General features: G+C 42.5%; 1 protein-coding gene across 8 annotated transcripts in view; it reads right to left on the bottom strand.

Annotated features, from left to right (window-relative positions):
* adgrl2b.1 (adhesion G protein-coupled receptor L2b, tandem duplicate 1) overlaps positions 1 to 22,131 on the bottom strand; it is an 89,245-nt gene that overhangs the window by 33,056 nt on the left and 34,058 nt on the right. For 7 of the 8 annotated variants that reach the window (XM_006786401.3, XM_035906026.2, XM_006786403.3 and 4 more), the window contains exons 3-6: positions 19,131 to 19,344; positions 14,145 to 14,254; positions 9,855 to 10,655; positions 2,001 to 2,297 (exon numbers count right to left, since the gene is read on the bottom strand). In XM_006786401.3, coding sequence (XP_006786464.2) covers positions 2,001 to 2,297; positions 9,855 to 10,655; positions 14,145 to 14,254; positions 19,131 to 19,344 — 1,422 coding nt within the window. Of the gene's footprint in view, positions 1 to 2,000; positions 2,298 to 9,854; positions 10,656 to 11,876; positions 12,494 to 14,144; positions 14,255 to 19,130; positions 19,345 to 22,131 lie in introns of those variants that run through there. The other variant, XM_087832623.1, reaches the window with a different exon arrangement.

Raw genomic sequence — 22,131 nt, 5'->3', positions numbered from 1 at the left:
CCAAATGATTTTTGTAAGAAGTCATAACAAAAGAAAACACATTTTTCACAACACCAATAGTATATGGCTTAAATAAAACAAAATATAAAATGTTGATTATTAAACTTTAGAGGCAATACGAGACATCTTTAGGCTAGTAAGCTTAGCACTGTTTCCAGTTTAAGCTAAGCTAATAAGCACCTAGCTCCTGCTCTATACTTAGCTCTTCAGATAAGATAAGAGATGACAGTTGCATTTATTTTGGATTTTCTGTAATGCATACAATATTACAATCATGCACACAAGCTCAAATATATACATACTGTATACCCCCACTAATATTTGGTCAACTGTCCCTTAGCTAGCTGCACATTGACAAAATGCAACCAATTAACAGGTTTCTGGCATAATTCTGGCTGAATATTTGACTACTCTTCTTGGCAGAGTTGATATAAATTGGTTAATTCCCTGGCATTGACCCAGCTGTAACGCCCTAGGACCTGGCATCCACATATGTGGACATCACATTTTGGGTTGTCTAGACCAAAATACTAAATTTTGCTCTACAAGGGTCTTATATCCACGTACGAGGACATTATACTGCCACTGTTCTCTAAAAGAGTGAAACCCGCAAATGTCTTTATATGTGGATCTTATTTTTCTCAGAAACAAAAATCAGGTAAAAAAAAAATATATAAAAATACGGTAATTCTTTGTTTTTACATTCATCAGGTCGCAATCAGCCCAAATAGCATAGAGAAATTAAAAATGCATGCCATGAAAGAGTTTGGGTCTTAGGAGGTTAAGTCTAGTCCAGAACAGGGCCGAGGTCGGGGCTTTCGAAAGGTCATTCCAAAAGCTTGATGTTAGCTCGCTTTATCCATTCAAAAACCAACTTTGATGTGCGTTTGGGATCATTGCCTTTCCCGAACACGCAATAGTCCAATTTTCACCCATCAATTTTCACCACCCTCCTTCCACAAGACATTTGGCTTGCCTGTGAGGGCAGCTGCAAATTTTTGTCAAGCTTGAAGGTGGTAATTCTGGATCTGGGGCTTCCATCAGCTGGTGTTTCATCAGTTTCCAGTTCATGGCAGGCTTGAGCCTTTGTGGTTACTGGTTTGTTTTTGAATATCCTAACCAATTTCCTCTTACAAAGGTGGTGAAACATCCTAATAACTCATAGTTGTATACAATAGTTTGAACATATGATCTTGGAACCTGCAGTTTTCTAATCTGCAGTTGTCCTGCATATTTAAGTTGGCCAAGACTTTACGCCAGGTACCCTTCCTGACGCAGCTCTCCCCAGTTATCCAGGCCTGGAGCTGGAACTATAGCAGTACACTGGCTTGTGGCCTCCCTGTAGCTGGTTCCAAGACACCTTCCAAACTTATATAAATCTAAAACTCTTTCCCAGTGCTTTGATGTTGATCAATCCAATTAGGACTGCCAAACAAATCCTTTTGATGCTGGCAAAGAGAAATTACAAGTTGTAATCAATTATGATCACTTACAAGAAGTTACTAGACCTTGGCTTTGTCAAGTTAAAATATATTGTAGAACTTTAAGCATCAAAAAATGTAAATGCATGTATATTTTTGACCCTGTGTGGATTAGAAAAATCCAAAATAAATTCAAACTTTTTGAACCGTCTTGTCTTGTTTTTTTCTTAACTTGTTAAAAATGTATGCTGTATAGTCACTGCACCCTGGAAAAACAACAGTATAAAGAAATAACTAAAAGCCCAGAATTACAGCAACATTCATGCCTATGAGGACTGTATATAGACACACACACACACACACACACAGTGGTAATGATTTTCTTGTCCACACTTCAGAGGGTGAATAAGTATTTCTTTAAATGTCAGACTGTTCCTCTGTTAAAACCCTATGGTCACAGGGCTGCTAAAAGTTTCAGTGGAATACTTACAGAAAAAGAAAAAGAACGTCTACCTCTAGCAGGCACACAGTAGACAAAAATGTTGAATTGTCATGTTTCAAGAAAAGTGGTGGAAATACCTCTGGTCCCCTTGGGGCAGGGCCTCTCCACAGTGGTCCCAGTGTGGGTCTGGGGCCAGTCAATGGCTCTCCTCCTAGTCGCCTCGCAGAAGCGTCTGGGTGTTGGAGGCAGCTCTGGGATAGTGGGCTCAGCGGTACTCGAGCCTCGGCTGTCCTCAAACGGATCTCTGCCATCTCTTGGATCTGCTCCTGCCACTGTGGTATCACCGCGCCCCTTCACAGTGGACACGGCAGTGGTGGTAATTGTTGTGGTCTTAGGCATGGCAGACGAGACAGAGGCGTCTTCGGTGGTTGGCACTAGAGACAGAGAGAGGGAGGGAGAGAGCAGTGACGCTGTTAGAGCTCGAGACATATACGTCCTCGCCTTGAACCCCTGCTGTTTCTCGCAGTGGGGGGGACTGCATCTGTTTTGAGCCTCATGGTTTGTTGGTATTACTAGAGTTACTGCTTCCCTTATTATCTGGAAATAAAAGCATTGTGCGGGTTTCACTCTTTATTTCCACTTTCTCACCCCCAGCTCATTTACTAAAAGAAATCAAGATAAACATGCAAACACAACAGTATCACTTACTATTTTATACTTTACTTAAGCCCATAAATAACAACAACAAAAAGGCAATGGCGGTCAGGCATCCTTTGACATAGCAGTTTCTTCCCAGCAGAGTCAGTACCTTGGACTGATTAAATATCAACAATGAAGACAAAGCCTGTCTGCATTTTACCTTTTTTCTGCCTTGTTCATCTCTCTTTCACTCAGATAAAGCTGGTGTGCGGAAGGAGAATTGCACTGCTCTGGGCAAAAACCATACATCAGCAATAATGCGATTCCACTGTATTCAGTCCACGGCTACCCTCCGAAGCAAATCTTTGCGTGAATGTGCACGTGTGCACATGTGCTTGTGTTTGCTCGATTAGTCAGGTGTGTCTCTGCTTAAAACCACTGTGTGCACACAGATGGATATCTGCTGCACAGAGCCTGGAGATAACTGGGAAATGGGAGCAGAAATGGGAAATCTATAAATTTTATACAGTATGAATAGCCAATAAGAATAAAAGGAAAACACATTGTGTGTATGTGCACAGGTCTACGTGTATATACTGGGCTACTTGTCTCCTGCATGAATGATCATACATTTCTGCCCACAACCACTTGATTGTATTTTGAGATAAAAGCAGATTCCCAAAATGAGGTCTGCCGCTGTGAAAGGCACCATAGGGTTGTCTTCAGTTTCCCTGGGAGCTGATGGGAAAATGCAATATCATCCTGTCTGACAGTCCATCATCAGACACATTTCTCCATTTCCTGAGAATGGTGACTGTCTCCACTTTAATCAGCCAGTCAGGTGAATATGTACGTTTTCACTGGACAAAAAAATATTTAAATATATTTAAAAAGTTATATGGGGTGATGCAGGGAGTGGAGAGAAGCATTAGTGTGACGGTGGGTGGAGTGGGGTGTTACTCATTTGTGCCCAAATTGTGACAATTCTCTCAATGACCTTTCCTCCAGACAGGAGCTCTGGGTAATTACCTTACACTCATTTGGTCCTGGTGTGTTTGACACCTGCACATGCACAACCATCAGCTAAGGTGCAGTTAGCATTTCCAGTTAATGATTAAGCCTTCAGTTATCACCGAAAGACAGGACAATGTGCAGAATAAGTTAAAAAAGATGCATTAAACAGACTTTGTTTACGTAAATAAATAAAAACTTTTATTTATTACTTTACAGATAAATAACTTTGAGGCTATCAGATAATAATGAAAAAAACAATGCTACAGTAAAAAAAAACAACAAAACAAAAAAAATGGTGTTTCAAATATATTATATATTGCAGATGAGGATTTTTTATTGACTCAGGAGAAGTGAGATGATTCATAGGCTGACTTGGTTGATTCAATATACGCATATAATGCAATACAAGGGCAAGTGTAATTAGGTTTCAGAATATTAAACCTCTCCATACCTGAGCAAACTTGTGCTTTTCCACAGGCTGATATAAGCTCTAATATGCATCTGGCTGTAACAGCATGCTTGCTTCACCTGATTAACCTGCTCCTGAGACGCTGTTTCTCCAACTCAAGAGACCAAAGCACCAAACTTATTACCCTGTACTGAGAACTATTTAGTTTGCTTTTCGGTATTTATATTCTGTTTGTTTTCCATTTTCATAAACGTTGTTTGTTTTCAATTGTATGATTTAATCAATTTAGATCTGCAGCAAAAAAAAGAAAAGAAAAACTATGATGAGGTTAGGAGAAAAAATAGGTTCTGAATTAATCTGTCAATGATTATTTTAAGCAATGGTTAAGCTTTAAGATGTGATTAAATGTTATGTATTCAAACTGATGGCTCCGATCCTTTTACGTATTCACATTGTGAACCAAAACAGGTCAATTATTTATTTAATACTATTTTATTTTAGCATTTTTACCATATTTTAGCATAACTTTTTTTTAAATTAATGGCAATCAGATTTTGTAACAAATCAAACACAATCAATTAGCTCCAACACAGTCTGAAGCAGACTAGCTGAGATTTAAATGTGCAAAAATTCAATACAAATACTCATTTAGTCATGAATATTTAATAGTAATTGCTTCAGACTTATTTCTGTTAATCACTTAATTGATTATATGACTCATCACACAATGCCATTTCAAATATGAGTCAAAACCCTCGCATACCAATAAAGCATTCCCAGTTCAGTATTCCAACACAGAGCTGTAACTTGATTATTCTTATTAGTGATTAAATTGCTTATAATTTCCCTAATATAAAAGAAAAATACCCAAGGTTATTAAAAAAAGAGAAGATCATCACATCTGTAACGTTGAGAAATTATAAAAAAGGATTCAGAGTTTGTGGGTCGTCATATTCGTTTATGTTCATTTTAAATTGATTATCCAGGCACAGGGTGCAAATTTTGACAGCTCTATAGCAGCCGGCATCCCCAAATATTGTTCATACTATTAGATCATATACATCATTTACTATTAGATGGTCATTGTCTCTTGTAAGAGACTGTCAGGGAGAATCATGAACTCGTATCACTGTAATTAGGAGTGGTACTCTGATGTCAAGAGCGATTTTTATTCTAATCAAAGACATGATACCATCTTTGTAGCTGTTTATAGTCATCATGTCTTGGGTTTCATATCACAATGTGACTGAGAATAACACCAAGAACATCAAATATCTATTCAGTAGTACATCCAGTAATGTGCTTATCAGATGTCGATGCATCTGAGGGGTTATTTTGATGTCTGTGCACCATGCTCGCTACAATTTTCCTTTGATTGCAAAGAGCAAATTCCCCTCCAGTAAGAGCCCTGTGTCCTCTGATAGCACTCAACCAAGAGAGGGCTGCACCAATTAGCTACCATTTCTCTCGAGAGGCAGCGAAGTCGCTCTTTATGGGCAATCTGACACCAAAGGCATACTGTTGACATATGGTGAATAATACCTCTTGTAAATAATGGAAGAGTTTGAGATTGAATGCTTGAAAAATGACTGTCACCAGTGTCAAAACAGAGTGTGTAAATTAAAACAGAGCTAAAAGGAAGGAAAACCATTATGCAAGATCATCCATCAAGACACTGGAGATGGAACAGAATTAGTTTTATCACTTTATAGCCCCCCAGAGTCATTTACGTATCCGAGAGGAAGATGACAAAAAATATTAAACCATAATCAGACGATCAGAGGTCTAGACACTGTTTGTCCTTGCTTTTATAGCCGACACGGCTGTACTAAAACAGCGTGGGTTTTTAAAAAAAAAAAAATTATATCAAATTACACACATCGAGCGAGAGCAGTAAAAACTATGTACCTGTCCAGATAGACACCAGAATAAATGCATCATAAGCTGCCTAATACTTGCTATTAAGGGAAAAGCAATGACAGCTGCAGTCAAATCAAGCTGTTTTAATTGCTTTCAGTTTTGAAGCTGAATCACTTACGAGGCTAATCCTCACAGTAGACGAACAAACAGACCCACACAGCTGAAAGGAAATCATTGCCATCGGTTAGAAATCATCCTTGCATTACCAGGATTCCTTTTCGGAGCTATACGAGTTGATAGATTTGTAATGAATGGAAGAAGGGTGCACGGTAAATAATGTACAGTCTGATGGGTAAAAATAAGACTGCAGCCAGCAGCTGGGTAGCTTAGCCCACCGTGACTCCGTGTGGGGGTCCTCGTGTATCCATGTGTGGTTTCCACAGCGAGGGAGAGGAAAAGAGCCACGCAGAAGCTACAGTTGGTTTTTTGCCTCTTTACCTAAAGCCACTGCTGGTAATTAATGACAGAAACAAATCCCAGAAGTCATGAATTTTACATTAGGCTGTTTATATGCACTAATGCTCTTCTGCCTGATTCAAGCTTTCGTGACTTGAGCTTGGCATGCAGGGTACAAAAAAACCGCAAAACAATCCATGTGTACTTTCTGATCCGATGCCAAAGTTCATGTCATTATTCCTCCTAAAAGTACAAAAACTCGAGTTATTATGAAATTGTTGCAGGGCTGACTGCTTTATTGACACGTATTCTTTAAAGAGCAGCAGACAGAAAAAGGCTCTGCCCGACATATCCTATGTCTGTGTGGGGTAATTTATGAGGCCTGAAACTGAATACCGTGGAGCAGCAGACATAGCACAGTCACAACCTGACAGTCTGAGTCAGAAGGATGGCAGAGCGGCTCACAATACAGACACATGCATGCAGACAGGAAGATATATGCGCCGACAGAAATACACTCTGAGCAAAACACCCCAAAACCCTCTGTCATATAGGCCTATAAGGTCCACTGAAAAAAGTTTTCCTGCCATAATCCACCAAGCAGAACAATTAGAGCTGTTCCAAATCCCCGACTCATTCTCTGGAGCCTCTATTTCTGTTGCCAAACATCATGCATCAGAGGGTGGAACACAGGCTTAGTGCATGACACATCTATAAATGTCCTCCGTCTTGAAGGCACACCTGGAGGCGTCGTTCTGAGATATGAAAGCAAACCAAAGTGCTGCATGGCGCACAGCTGGATTTAGCCGACAGATATGCGCCGCATGCAGGATATGATAATAATTGTCTTGTAATTTAGCAGAGAGCCCACTTATTGCTCACTGCTACCATGCTATTCCAAGGAGCTAAGCGTTTCGGTTAAAGCCAATAATTTTATGCCTCTTGTCTTTAAGACCTCAAATCGATGCTACCTAAAAGACAAATTAATTTTCTGTTTTCTCTCCTTGTTCGCATGAAAAGCTTTCTGCAATTACTGGTCCTTTTGATTGGCTTCTGAGCTGTTCGGACTGAAATCAGCTAATGTCTCTGCACATCACAGTGAATACATTACCGCTGTCCCTCTTGGTTCTGTAACTACGGGCACTTAGATGGGCTTTTTATTGTCTAATCGGCAAACGCCTTTTTTTGGTTTATTACTTTTTTAAAGAGGTCCACCTCTGAGAAGGTAGACTCTCCAGATATTGACCAGAGCTTTTTGTGTTCTCAACGCATTAGCAGAGCATAGAGGTTTCCTCTAAACTCGCGCAAATTATTTAGAGCAATAGGCGAGAGCGATCGATTTGGGGAATGATCCGAGCTAATCACCTCAACCCGGAGCCCAAATTAAGAAACCTGCACTGTTACCAACACTACACAAGGTAAAGGAAATATAGACAAGTTGCTAAGGTCAATTATTTTCTGCTTTGATCACTTTGCTAAAAAAAAAAACCAAAAACCTTAATATAAACCCCTAATCCTGCTAGCATTTCAGCGCCTCTGTAGGATGAGCACTACGGCCAAGGTTGATGCTTCTGACAGAAAAGGACACCGACGTTCATTGTATTACATGAGCTCTAAAAAGGAGAGAGATACATTGGGTTTGGTGTTCGAGGTAACTTCACTCTGTGGTCGATGAATCTTAATGGGCACAATTAATTTCCTTTACGCCTCAAGTGCCCCACAGTTTCAGAGAGAGAGAGACATTATTTCAGCACCATTAGATTACCCTGCAGAATAGGTTGTTTAATTCAACGGCATATCATGGGCAGCAATAAATCCTAATAGCTACACAGTAAAGAAGTTAAAGGTGTAAATCTGAAAAAAACCTAATAAACAAGAACCAATTATTTTCAAGTGCCATTCACAGGATCTGGCATGCTGCTGCTGCTGCTGCTGCTAGCCTTGGCATCTACAGATGCCTCCTCTCTCCTACTCGAGCTCGCAACATTTCATAATGTTCTCATAAGGCGCACTTAATGAACCACAGTGACAAGTTCTGCTGCAAAGACACATTTCTGATTGGATCCCAATAACGGAACAGTGGCAGGAAGCCCGCACTTCGAATAATGAGTGAAATCAACAGCTATGTTCTTTGGGGTTTCTTGATTAAATGCACTGTTGCTGCAGCAAGTGGCAACACCAGGCTTCAGTGGCATTTATGTTTACCGAGCCATTGCAGTAGCTGAGGGAGCACATTAGGCCCTTCATTGAAAATGCTCTGTGATGGCCACTTTCCTCCTCTCCCCAAGACTCCTTTTGAGACAAGGAGGGTAATTATGATAATTCAGTTGTTAATTACATTTACATACATCAGGACGTGAGGAGTTGAGCAGGCAGTTTGCATGCATGACGAACTCATTAAAGTTGGGAGTATTTTTCATATCTTCTCCAACATACTCTTAATTGAGGCTTTGGTTGTTCCGCGACTCAGACACAAACCCGGAGCCTCCCTTGGGTGTCGAGTTATCATGCCGGGGGAGATTCCAGGGAACAGCGGGAAAACAAACAGACGTGTTGACAAGAGGCCAGAGTTCAGGAGCACACAGCCTCCATTGAGACGTCAGCGGCAAACCGCCCCCACCCTACCCCCCTCGCCACTTTTCAACAGCTCAGGTCAAGAATCAGATTTCCCCCACCGCTGTGCGTAGCCCCTCCCGAATATCCAGAAGTTAAAAAATCATAACCTAATCCGGACCACTGCCTGAGGGCAACCTGAGCTTCTAACGTATCCTCGAGTCAGGTCAAGATTCTTGTTTTCCACACTTCATACAGAAGGCTTAGAGAAGCCGAGCTTTATGGGATAAGATGGCAGCAGTCAGGCAATTAAACCCATTATCAGCTGGATGAAAGGCCGCGGTGTGGTGACACGTATGTCGCCTCTCAGCACTTCACAGATTAATTTAAGCCCCCCCACCTCCCCACCCCACAGCCCCCAAGACCGAGATTCTTCGGCGTAATCGCTTTCCAGCCACTCTCCTGCTCGTGATTCACCGAGTGGTACATAAGTCTCGCACACCTCAGTCTGGCGATTTTTAAAAATATTATCCCACAATAGGGTAGCGATTATCTTCTGATCTGTTGTAAAAATGGCCTCTGTGAAGTTGATGAAGTAACCATGGCAACAAATTGAAAACCCGAGGTAAAGGGGGAGAGGATAACCTGTGTCGTATTGTGCACAATACCTCTCGAGCATATTCCCAGCAATAGAGGCGAGTTCAGGAGGGCCGTGTTCATAATGGTTTTGGATAAGGCCCGAGATTAAAGAATTTGATAGGGTCCAAACTTCAGCTGGAAGGAGTGCCTCGGCTTGCCTCATGGTAATAAAGGAGCGGGGTTTTTTTGGTTGCGATGCAACCCCCACTGGGAGCTATCCCTCATTCCAAGGTGAATGTGTAATTTCTGTCTGCAAATGAGCCCTTTCCCCAAGACTAACGCAACACTCTTTTTTTTATTTTTTATATATCACACCTGACTTGCATCCAAAATTAAAAGGCAGCCATCTGTGACATCCCACGCTGCAGCCAAACAATAGAAGAATTAGACAAAGACTAAACAACAATGAAGCAGCTCTCACCTTCGGCGGGATCCGGCGGCCCGAAATCCAGGTCGTAGCGCAGGATGTAAAAGTTATTCCACACGTACAGCTGGTTGTCCCTGGGGTTGTAATCCACAGCGGTGATGTACTGGTACTGGTTGGGGAACAGGATGTCTGTGTACTCGCCCTGGCTCAGCTTGGTGTTGTAGATGTAATCGATTTGGCTCCGGCTCGCCTCGCTCTCGTTCTCCTCATAGGTGGAGCGTACTACGTGCAGCACGCCGCATACCATGAAGGCGTTGGAGGCAGAGCGTTTGTCGTAAGCCGTCTCCCAGGTGGCTTCGAAGCGGAGCGTGTACGGGTTGAGCTGGCTCACCACTATGCGGCCATTGTTCTGCTCTGTGGCGTAGATTACCCATAAGCCCCGCTCGTCTACTGCCAGGTCAATGTCGGTCTTGCCACCCCAGCGGTAGGGAGAGGTGTCGTGGTAGTTGGCATTGTTAACGATGGCCTCGCCGCTTTTGATGCGTGTGCGCAGGTCGAACTTGACGATGTTGCGCGTGCGCTCCTTGTTAAAGAAGATGGCGCCGTCATAAGCGACGAAGCCCGTCCCGTCGACACGGTGCGGTAGTTTATAGGTGGTCGTCTGGCGACCATTTTTTAAATCCTCCAGAGAGGCGTATTCGATGAGGGTGTCAGTGCGGTATGGCGTCCAGGGCATGAAGAAAATTTTGTCTCCTGCCTGCAGCGGGTCTTTGCACCACGAGCCGGCCTGCTGCTCGCCTTCAAACAGGAAGGTGGCGGCGCCGATACTCTTCAGAGTCCCGGGACAAATGAAAACTAGTGACAGAGAAGAGAGTGAAACAAAATAAGGCAAGAATTTATAAACTTTTGAGAAGAAAAAACAGTATTATTTGACAGGCATCATTCTCGCTGCTGTGCGACTCGAGTGCAGGACAAAAAAGATCAGGGACTGTGATTTTGGAGGAATCTTTAAACTAGTGCTTTTGTACTACCGCTAATGAGCAGGGAAAAAAAGAAAAGAAAAGAAATGCATGTATCAACAGCGATTGTTCACAATGAGAAACGTGTGGTTGAGAGAACTTGCATCTCAGGGGCCTGCTGATACATCCTAACGGGGACAAAACAAAACGAAAATGAGAACACAACGAAAAAGGAAAAATCCTGCAAACGAAAGACGTGGGAAATGGAAATAAGAAGTAGGGTTCACAGTGTTTCGATTGGAACTTTGTTTCGAAAAATACCAGTCTGTTGTGATGTCAAATGGCACACGAACAGCTGGGTATATGGACACACTGCACATGCATACTCACATGACTGAGGTCATAAACCGAAATGATAAGGGGTAACGGGCTTCACGTCTTTCGATAGGAGTGAACAACAGGTTGTTAATGGTGGTGGTGGCGGCAGCAAAGCAGAAGGTAAAAAATGAAAGTGGAGGTTGGAGGGGAGGGGGAGGCAACAGTGGTAAAGGATTTTCACTACTTCTGTGGCAAAAAGACAGAGTAACCACTGATGGGTGAGGGAGGCCATGGCAAGGTTCCCGTTTAGATGCTTTTAAATTAATTGGTTCTGGATTTTAAAAAAGCAAAAAACAAAGAGAACACAGTGAATTGCTGTTTTGTTTTTTTTTTCAAACTTCTTGTTCAGCCTGTGCCAATCTCACTCAGCCATCACTGCTATTTCACATCACGTGCTATGGGTGCAGCAGAAGTTGGGCCAAGCAAACTACGACTGAGCCAAATAAGAATATATACACACAACTAGTGATTCTTCAGGGTTCTGGAACAAATCAACACCGGACAGTTGGTGATTTCTGTCACACTGCCAGGAAAAACTACGTTTAATGACCGCGGATGTCATTTGAAATTGTGTCCATTTGGACTCCGTGGGTGCAAACAATCCTCCTATGGGTTTAGCATTTGACAGGAGAGGCAATCAGGAGAGGAGGGGGGGAAGACGTGAAGGGGGGAGCTGTACTCAACACCACAGAACAAGGAGCCAAAGGAGGGGGAGGGAAGGACCAGACCACTCATTTACCTTTTTGCTCCACTTCTATTTCAGGCATTGGAAAAGAAAGCAAAAAAAGAGTGCGAAAAAGGGAGAGAAAGGTTATCACGAGTCAACTACCAGGTACAAAGAGAAGAATTAGTCTGAGGGAATGACCATGAGATGAACTGCAGGGCTGCTTAGGGAGGAAGAGCTGGAGGAGGGAAAGAAAACAAGGATGTTTGTTAGTGAAAACGGCCTCTCGTCCCTAGGATATAAAAACAGACAAGTTATAGGACCAGAGACGAGCTACGTGCCGTGTTTTCCAGTGCATTAAACGTTTAGTTTTCCTCGTCTTTGTCTGCCAACAAAATAATGCACTGGCCACTGCAAAAGCAGAGCAAATCCCTCTAAAAATGCTTCCCCCTAAGTGGCAAGAGAATAGAAATCTCAAAGTTCGGCTCATATTTAGATGGATAACATTCTTAGAGAAACAGCACAGTAATTATTTTTGGCTTGTATTGACTGCGGGTGGAATTTGTTCAAACTTTATAAACACAAATCAAAACTCGCTTCCAAACTCGCTCGCCCACACACGTAAAACATGACACGGTGCTAATGTTACAGACCAAACTCTCAAATGAGCCAAAGAGAGCAACAGCACATGGGATGACTGATGGATATTCGGCCTAATATGGAGTTTCTTTAGTGGGCTGTCGAAGCTGCATATACTGGGGCAGAGGAATGGGGTGGGGGGGGAGGCTGGAGACAATATGTGAGAGATCGAACGTTGAAAGGAAGGAGAAAAAAAAAATCGAGAGCAAAGAGGTTAGTCGGGGGGATTAGACAGGAGGTGAAAGGGAGGTCTGTTTGAAAGAAGAAGAAAAAGAAAGAGTGAATATTTCTGAATATGTTTACATTTCATCAATTTAAATACGAAGGATTTTCTCAGGCAGGGATGAAGCCTGGACTAACTTTTTATAAACTAGTCTATAACTCTCTTCTAAGGTAGATTTAGTTAAACTAGACACCAGAAACAAACCAACCAACTCTCAAGCGATTTAATTAAGCCACTTTCATAATGGAATACTAGAGACACTTCACAGCTGAATACATGAGTTCTGGTTTAATCTGAGAGCAGATGCACATTCATTTTAATTTTTAATCTGCCTCTTATTCAACGTGTTCTCAAATTAAATGACTGAACACACTGTATAAATGCAAAAAACTAAAACCAGTGTACCCAATTATTTGTAACATCTCGGCGAAAGACAATAAATCTGAAGTTAAGGCCGGTGGAAGGTCAGCTCAATGAAATTACCAGTAAACATATTTTCTTCCACACTCCTAATGGTATCGCCTCATGCAGATAGTTTTGGGATTTTTTTTTCTTTTTTTTTTATGTGTTTTGTTTTGCTCATGAAAACTGCTGAAATTTCTGCTAGAAGCCAAATACAAAAGAGACAGTTTTACAAAAGGGGAAAAAAAGGGGGGGGGGGGACCTTTTACTACGGCTGTTTGTTCAGCGGAAAGTAGTTCCAGTGATAACTCTTGACAGTAAGCGCTGCGGTTTATCCAGACAAACAGCAATACTGCTCCTGAAAGAGATTTTGCTATTGAAATACTTTAATTACAACTTTTCAGTCCCGCGTGCTGCACAAATACATCACCGCTGCAGACAGGGATGGGGCTTTATATATGGATCCGAATCCAGACCCAAATCTGCTTTTTGTGCGTTGCGTGTAACATTTTGTTTGACCCTGTCAGAGAACGCGTGGTGGACCTCAGCTTCATAAAAGACATTTTTGCTCTTGCAAACTTAACATTAACCAAACTGCCAGCAGTGACAGTTGCTATTTTATCAGGCAGGGTCAAGTGAAAACAGGAATAAAGCTTCTTGAATGTTTCCCAAATAAGACCAAGGCAGGATGGTCATTTTAAAAAAAAAAGAAAAAAAAAAAGAAGCCTTTAATTAATCCAGTTATTTGGAACCAGAGCCAGAATTAGGGTCAAACGGATGTCATAAGGTGATTTAAACTTCTAAAACGGCCTGCATGGGTGGATTCCATTAAATGTAATTTCGATTTTTTTTTCCATTATTGGGGTGAACTGGAGCTTTAAATGACCAAAACACTTCATATTTCAGCATAACTTAGCGTCATTAATGCTACAATCCCGTTTCAAATACATCAGCGGGAGCACCGTCCGTAAGGGCAAACTGCAAAATACTTGCAAATGATGAGACACAGCGGTTACATCACACCATTTTCAATTGCACACAGTAAGATTTCAGTATGAGATTTGGATAGCGGTACTTACTATATGGAACACACTCATACTGGACCTCTAAGTACTTGTAGGTGCCAGGGCATGGATCGGGAAAGACATCAGAGCCAGTGACAACCACGCACTGCGTACGGTTGTTGCACCTAAAGAAGAAAAAAAGATTGACCAGAGATTTCATCATGACTACCCACAGCAAGAGAACTCCTCAAAGATAACATTAATAACAAAGATGAGGCCGGGAGGGGGGGGAGAAAGTTCATCGTTACGGCTACACTGTAATTGATCAAATCCCAGCCGGAGCTGTCACAAATGCACTCAAGTTTAAACCTTTGCAAACAGAGAGAGAGGAATGAAAACATTAAGGAAGAGTAAATGAGCATGATGTGATGAACGACAGAGCGAAAGAGCTGCTAAAGGCATGTTAGGAATTAGTCTTCGCACCGCTATTGAAAGAGAAGACATTCATTAAGACACACGCGACAGGTGGCGGTGACATGCAGTGGACATGAATGGCTGGCCTCTAGCGCAACAGCAGCTCCTCTGCATGGCACGAGAGCGTCATTTCGATGAGAGGCCTTGCAGTGTGAAATGGTGTCCCTAAGTCAGAGTCTGACGTGCGGATTGCAGAGACGGCATGCGTGCATGTTAGCAGATGTTTCTGGGTGCTGAAAAAGTTCGAGTAAATCAGAAGAAAAGGAGGGGAGGCGGGGAAGGAAAAGAACAGCAGTGGACTGAGTTTGTTTAAATACTGCATAGGCTGAAATTGGCTCCACTTCAATCAAGCTCTGTTGAGATGGAGGGATTGAGAATGTCACCAGTGACAGAGGCGAGCCAGAAAAAAGCAAGACAGAAAGAAAGAAAGACAGAAAATGGCACCAAAATAGGACATTAAGCAATTTGCAAGCCTCAGATAAATTTTTCAGAAGGTCTGAAGCACAAATTCAAGTTGGACGTACATTTGAAGACCGGACAAAGAACCATTAGTCATTCGAGAAGCTTCCTGTCACTGCAAATGGGAGTCGTGCTGCACGGCAACCACACGAAACCATGACAGTGCACTTTTTGGCTCTGGTCGAATTAATGAACGTAAAGGTAAATGTGTGTGCATTAAGAGACAGAGCATGCATCTTAACAACAAGAGCCATTTTCTTCAAACTAATGGATTATAAACGTTGTACGGTGTGGGGGTGGGGGCTCCCATTAAGGAGTTAACAAATAGCATCGGCATCATCGGCCACGGTTTGAACATCACTGACACTAACGCTGCCAGCTGCACTTAGGAGAGGTGCTTTTGTGGCTTCACTGCAGTGAATGCTCAAGAGAGCTGCTGCAAAGGAGAAGGGTCACTGCATCAAAATGTGAACTGACTGACGGCAGATAAGAACAACACACTTGATTAAAATACACCCCAACATATTTGATCTACTTCTACGTTATGAGTTTATGAGTTGGACCGACGACAGCCCCGATGATAGAGGGTATATTTAATCAAGTAATATGGTTGCAGGTATTTGTAAATTGCTTGTGTAATTCATTTTGTGCTCGTACTTATTTTCAGAGGATTTACAAGAGTATATCAGAGAGATAAAACTAGCGTATTTAGGTGTTGCCTATAGATGAGTAACCAATATCAATTCACTAAAAACATTCACAGCAGAGTAACATATTCATTGAAAATGAGCATTTTTCAGTGAGTCATTTATTTTCAATGCTTGCATGCGTTGGGCTTATCATTACAACTTATCATTACGTGCACAGTCACTTTGATGAGTTCTGTCTGCCACGTGGTACAAAATCTTCCAGAGGAAATAAAGGCTCGACTGCACAACCAAAACAGAAACAGGACAGCACTTTTTATTTTTCCACAAATATCAGGAACTTTCCCCGGGTAGCTGAATTAGCGGATGCTGGAAACCCTACCTGGCAAAGAAAACAGGAGTGCAGCTGTCGGAGGAGGCAGAGAATGCAGTGATTTTAAAAAAAACAAAGCAAAACAGTAAAAGACGAGTAAACCTTGGGCTGGCAGTCACTTTTTGGTGAGCACTCCTGGTCTTAAGAGAGCTCAAAAGCAGCAATCAGTGGACATTATTTCTGGGTCAGTAAGTAAGAAAATCTACCTACTTATTACCCAAACACAAGCAGGAGTTTCAAAATGAAAAGCGATCTGCTCTTAAAAGCAGTAGCGTGGGTGCCACTTTTTGTTTTTTTCCCACTTTTTGGTCAAATAAGGGTAGAAAAATACAGAAACGCCTGCCTAACTACACAAAGCGCTGAAACATTAGAGATCATTTGGTGTCCTTTAAACGCTGTTTTGGTCTCTGTTACCTGCAGCTATAATTATACGGGTCTCCAGCTGAGGACTTGTGTGTTTCACTGAGTTGTTTGTTGAAGATGCAGACTGTATATAAAAATGGAAGTGCCTTAGCATTGCCTAAAGTGTAGCTGTCGTGTAAATGTCTTAAACTTGCATTTTGGATAATGGCTGGTCAGTAGTGGGTGATTCCTGGTTGCAAAAAGAGGTCAAACTGTACTGAAATGACCCCGCTGCTCGCTTGATTTATGACCGCAGTAAAAACACTCTTTTAATGAGGCCATGATGGACTGTCTAGGGTGTACCCTGTAGCTGGGATGGGCTGCAGCTCTGCCGTGACCCTGAATTGGATAAGTGGTCAAGAAAATGGACGAATAGATAAATGGATGGTCGATTTCTCTGTCAGATCCAGATCCGGTCTAAGAACGTCAAGATGGCCAAGATGCTCATTTCAAAGCCTCATAATGGGACTTCACTATCATGGTGGCTACTTTCATCATTTATATACAGCCTGTGGTTACAGACAGAGACGTGCAGTGAGTCTGATGCAGTCCAGGAAACCAAAGCCAGGAGTTAAAAGATGAACCGAGGGATAACTGGAGAGTTGGGGGCCGATGGTCTGAAGGGTCCATCGTTACAAGAGAAAACCCTTCACATTGCACATTATCGCTTGATTCATTGTAACTACAAAATATCGATCGGTGTACCTTCAAGTACAGGATATAAATACTAATGAACCCACTGTGGCATTTATTCAGCTTTAAGTTTTAGTCCTCGTGCTCTGGAGAACAGCAGATGTGTTGTTGCTAAGCATCCTGACAGTCTTCCTCTGTTTTAAACTGCAGCTGAAATCACTGCATGCAATCTTTATTGCACCGAGCACAATCTAATGAAAGTGAAGTCCTGCATGCTTTCTATGAATACGCTCCACCTTTGATCTGGTAAAAGTTTTATTCGGGCATTTTGTAACAGGTCACGGAATGGGCGGCCGTTGAAATAAGGTAATGGAAGTCAGCAAAACAGGCGTATTTTTGCATTTGTGCTGGTGGCAAACTGAGAGAGCAGACAGAGAGAAAGGTCAGACATACCGTCCATTTACAGTACATCTCTGAGGGGATGATCACCTGAATATTAAAGTGACCTACAAACCTGAGGTTCCATCAGTTCCTTCATGCATCTTTCATCCAAACACTTTTTTGCGCGAACAACAAAACATTTCACTTGACAAAACACTTTGATGTAGATGCTGAAAATGAAGCCATTTGATTCCTGTTAGTTGGTTTTTTGTTGTTGTGGAAAAACAGGCGGTTGATGAATACTTTCTATCGCAATTTCCAAACCGGCAAAAACTGCCACTCTGTGCAGCAGGCTCCCCACTGTTTCTGTCTCCCCAATCTTGTTTAATATGTTTGTTTATGTCCGTGGAGCTATTGCCTTTTGTTAATCTTGATGATTCTGGCAGGGCAGTATGTGTCAATGTTGTCTTAGTTGTTCTTGTTCTGGTTTCCTGCAGACTGAAGGAGGGCTGATCAGTGTCTGCCAAAGCTTTGTGACTGCTTTAACATCCCCGGTTATCACATCAACTTTAATTACGGTCAGGAGCCCATTTCCTCTGATCTGAATCATTAGAATAATTCTAGTTAAGGGCTTGTGGTGCAGACTCTTCTCAAAGCCTTCACTCGCACACCGCCTCCAGGGAATCTTCAATTGAGATAAGTTTGAAGTGTAGCTTCGGCGAGTGAGAGTCTGACTTGTCAACAGATGTGGCGCACAGTGTGGCAGGTTGCAGTCAAACCGAGGGGCATGGACACTGTCAGCAGCATGTTACTCTGTGAGCGCACTGAGGCGGTGCTGTAAATTTAGAAAGACAGAATAAGATTGCTGGATTTGATCTATCCCTGAAACTATTGTGCAGTGCCGGACCTCATGGGAGTAAATACAGAAGAGAGCGAAGCAGGGAAAAATCCCAGAGGTCTGAGATGGTGGGCGATGATGCTCAGAAGCTAGCGCACAAAGGGGGCAGGTTAAAGACAGAGCAGTGCATTAGAAGATGAACTGTGCTGGTTACTATTTATGAATAGTTCATCCAGTGCCCTTTAAAAACACACACTCCTCTAGGGGTAAGCAGCAGTGGAGCTAAAGTGTTGCTGTGATGTCATTTGACAGAGAGGCAGCATCCTGTGAGAGGGTAACCAGGATAAAAGGCATGATGATGGGCATTGCTCACTACCTGAGGCAAAGCCACTTCAATGCACTACAAGTGTTTGAACAAAGCAAGCCCAATGTTCCAGATAGGGAATTAAGAGGGTGTTCATGAGACTCGCAGTTCTCTGAGCTACGCTGATTATGACTCAGACAGAGGCAACAACGCGCAGCTGGTTTGAAGAGCTCTGCAGCACGGATGTCAATTCCTGCCTGTCAAGAATTAATGTGCGCCCCAGTTTTCGAAAATTTCAAATGCCACCTACATAATCTCGTCAATGGACGAATAAATTACATTTAACAAGGTGTGAGATGTCGATTAATTGTCCGGTATGTAGGTGGCTGCACGAGTGGGGCGATAATTTTAACAGTTCTTTTGTGCGAGGGAATGTCTGGCGCGGAGAGAAGGGGGAACGGAAAAAACCACTGAGAGCCTTACTTTTAGTCCTCAGCTCCTGGTTGTGTTTGTGAAATAAGATCCGAGTTTTGTCTTTTTTTTTTTTTACCTTTGTGATATAATCTTGTAGGCGTCGGGGAGGTAGCATTGGACGTTCTCCATCTGGAACGGGTCAGCATCGCAGATCTTGTCGTCAGTCCGGCCGTAGTTGGCCGTCTCGATCATAATGACATCACTCCCCGGGCAGCGGAGATCAATTGCATATCCTTCACATGAGAGCTCCCTCCGGACCAGCCCGAAAGGCAAGGCCGCTCGGCTGAACCCTGACAGAGGGTGAGACGCACGGAGACAGAGAAGAAGCACATTAAATCAGGGGGAAAAAAGAACGAGTTAAAAGGATCACTGCTCTTGATACAATAAGACCACACATCATGCAGTAAAAATCCGCTGGCGCAAAATAAATAGGCAACAGCAGTCCAATGTTTACCACAGTTTTAAACAGAAGGGCCATTACACGCGATATAGGACCGGGGAAAGACGAAACAATTCATGTCTCCATCGCTTTGTGGTCTAAGCCTTTTGGCTAAGACATCAAATTTTGAATCACTGGAGACCAATGGTAACCTCATAAATTCTTGAGCAAATACAAAGGCCACAGTGCATCCGGAAGGTCTCCACCTATAGAGAACAACCACCGCAGAGCCAAACTGAACTGGACAGAGAATAGTTTGTTTTACGGTCGTTAGAGACCTCCACCCCAGCATTTGTTTCTTTTGCTTTTCTTGCTCTGTAAAGAGAAGAAGAAGAAGAAGAAGAAGAAGGGGGAAAAAAAGGGCAAAATCCCAGCAGAAAGGAGTGTAATATAATCCATTTTACAGTGCCGGCGATCGAACAGGGGACAGTCTGGAGTCCACACAGGAGGGAAAATCTATAGATGGAGCGCAGCCAAATAGCTCTGCTTTAAGGGGAATATTAACCATTTCATTCAAATCTCTGCCTCCTTTCAGCAAATTACACTGGGACAGGTTATTTCTCAGCATTTCGTTTTCTAACTTTTTTTCCCTTCCTCTAAGTAATAAACTGCCGCGTCACGAATAGAGTGGAGCCACAGATATGATGATTTACAAAGAGAGAGGGAACAAAACTGGAGAAAGCAAAAGCAAAAGATCCATTATGTGGGGTTAAAATGATCCCAACTACAAAAAAAAAAAAAAAAACGAAAGAAAGAGAAAGGAAGGAAAAAAAACGTAACTGTCTGCAATTTTGAGAAAACAATTAGGTAAAATCTAAGCAGAACATGGAAATGTGTTCCATTTAAGAAGTGCAAGCAGAGCGCTGCATGAACTGCCAATAATCGCCGTTGTTTGCAGCAATGGTGGGCCCCTGAGGGGGCAGCTACCATTTGTATTTTCTGTACTGCTCTCTCCTAATTAGCCCTCCTTTCAGCCTGTTACCTTTTTCCATGCTCCCATTGGCTTCTGAGCATTGTCATGTACTAACACTTACCACCCCGGGTTCACATTGCCCCCTCACTCTAATTATCCTCACACTTTTGACAGTCAGGGTCTGATGCAATTAGCATTGTCTGAACCGCTCAAAGCTGAAGTGATTCGGGCTTGAAATTCCTACCCTTAAACCCCAACACACACGTCTGCTAGCCATTCCAGCCCGCTGTGCCTGGCCCCGGTTATAATGATATTCTATGTCACTCTGTACATGTCGCACCAGCAAACAGACAAAAAAAAATAACATCTGTGAAACACGCACTGTTGAGAATATAATGTTAAAGTCATTGTGCATTAGGAAAAACTCCTGCACACACTAGAAGCAGTAGCAGGACAGCAAAATATGAAACTAATGGTATAAATTCTCTGGCATTCGGCCACTAGACATTTCATTATAATACCATGATCTATCTAATGGCCAGTAGATTCTGCTTAGCTGGACTGTTTATCACCTCATTAGGAGACGTCATTGTAGCCGAGCCATAAGTGGAGGGCTGCGGGGTCACTCCATCTTTCCCAATAACTACTACAATTACCCAAACCTTTCAGAAAACCTGTCCAGAATGGCGGATGATAAAACACAGAGAGAAGTCGTCGGCTTTGCTGCGAAGACTAATGATCGGCCCGCCTGCCATTCCTCATGGAAGGAGTGACGGGTTTATCACGGCAGCTAGAGAGGACAGACAGAAAGAATGCATTTTATTGGGTTTTAAAATTCTAAGCAGGGAGACGAGTCTTTCGGCTGAAACACCCTCGTGGACACACGCACGCACGCACACGCCATCTGCCTTTTGTAACCTCCTTTCTCTGGTTGTCCACTGACTACTCTGCCTATCTATCAGACCGCTATGGCATGATAGCATGCTGTTGTCAACAGAAGCCTAACGATTGATTAGGCCTGTGCCTCGGCGGCATCCTCCTCCCTCGCTTGTATAGATTTCTCTGGTTATAGGCTAACAGTACATCAATTAGGGGGAGTATCTAGACCGTACTGGCGGCCTAAAGAACAAATTGCTTCTTTTCCAAACTGTAGATAGTCTCGGCCTCATTAATGACCGTCTTGTCAACTTGTAATTGGGCAAGTAATGACAAATCTGTCTAAAAAAGTTAAAATACATATAATGGTTTTTATTTTTTATTTTTTTTGGTACTGTAGGAAGAAGAACAGAGCCGAATTCAAAGTAAAATATTTTCGGTCGACTTAATTGGGTTTCGCTTAAGATCTTAGGATTTAAACACAGCTATGAAGGAAAAACCTTGTGGCAATAAGAGGTTTCTGGGTGTCGGTATCCTTTCGTGTTGATTTTCTCGGTTTAAACAACTTTTGCGAGATTCTGGAGAGGAGGGGGAAGACTGTTTGTGTGCACAAATGTCAATGTCTTAGGGAGGCATGAAAAGCTTTTCATCTCGCGTTCTGTGCTTTGTTTGACTGTTCAACTTTGCAGCAGTTGAAGATTGCGACAGAAGGGCACCAGCTGCAGGAAAAAGAAAAAAGGAAAAAAAAAAACGGTGTAGAGAAAACTGCAGGAAAAATCCATAACACAAACACTGCAGAGAACAGACTGCTCCAAATGTATCCGTACCTCAGATTAACTTGAAATGGCA

Source organism: Neolamprologus brichardi, chromosome 18, assembly GCF_056152115.1.
Source record: "Neolamprologus brichardi isolate AB-2024 chromosome 18, ASM5615211v1, whole genome shotgun sequence".
Classification (NCBI taxonomy): Eukaryota; Metazoa; Chordata; class Actinopteri; order Cichliformes; family Cichlidae; genus Neolamprologus; species Neolamprologus brichardi.
Note: the sequence above shows the minus strand (reverse complement) of the source record. Positions and strands in the feature narration are given on the sequence as shown.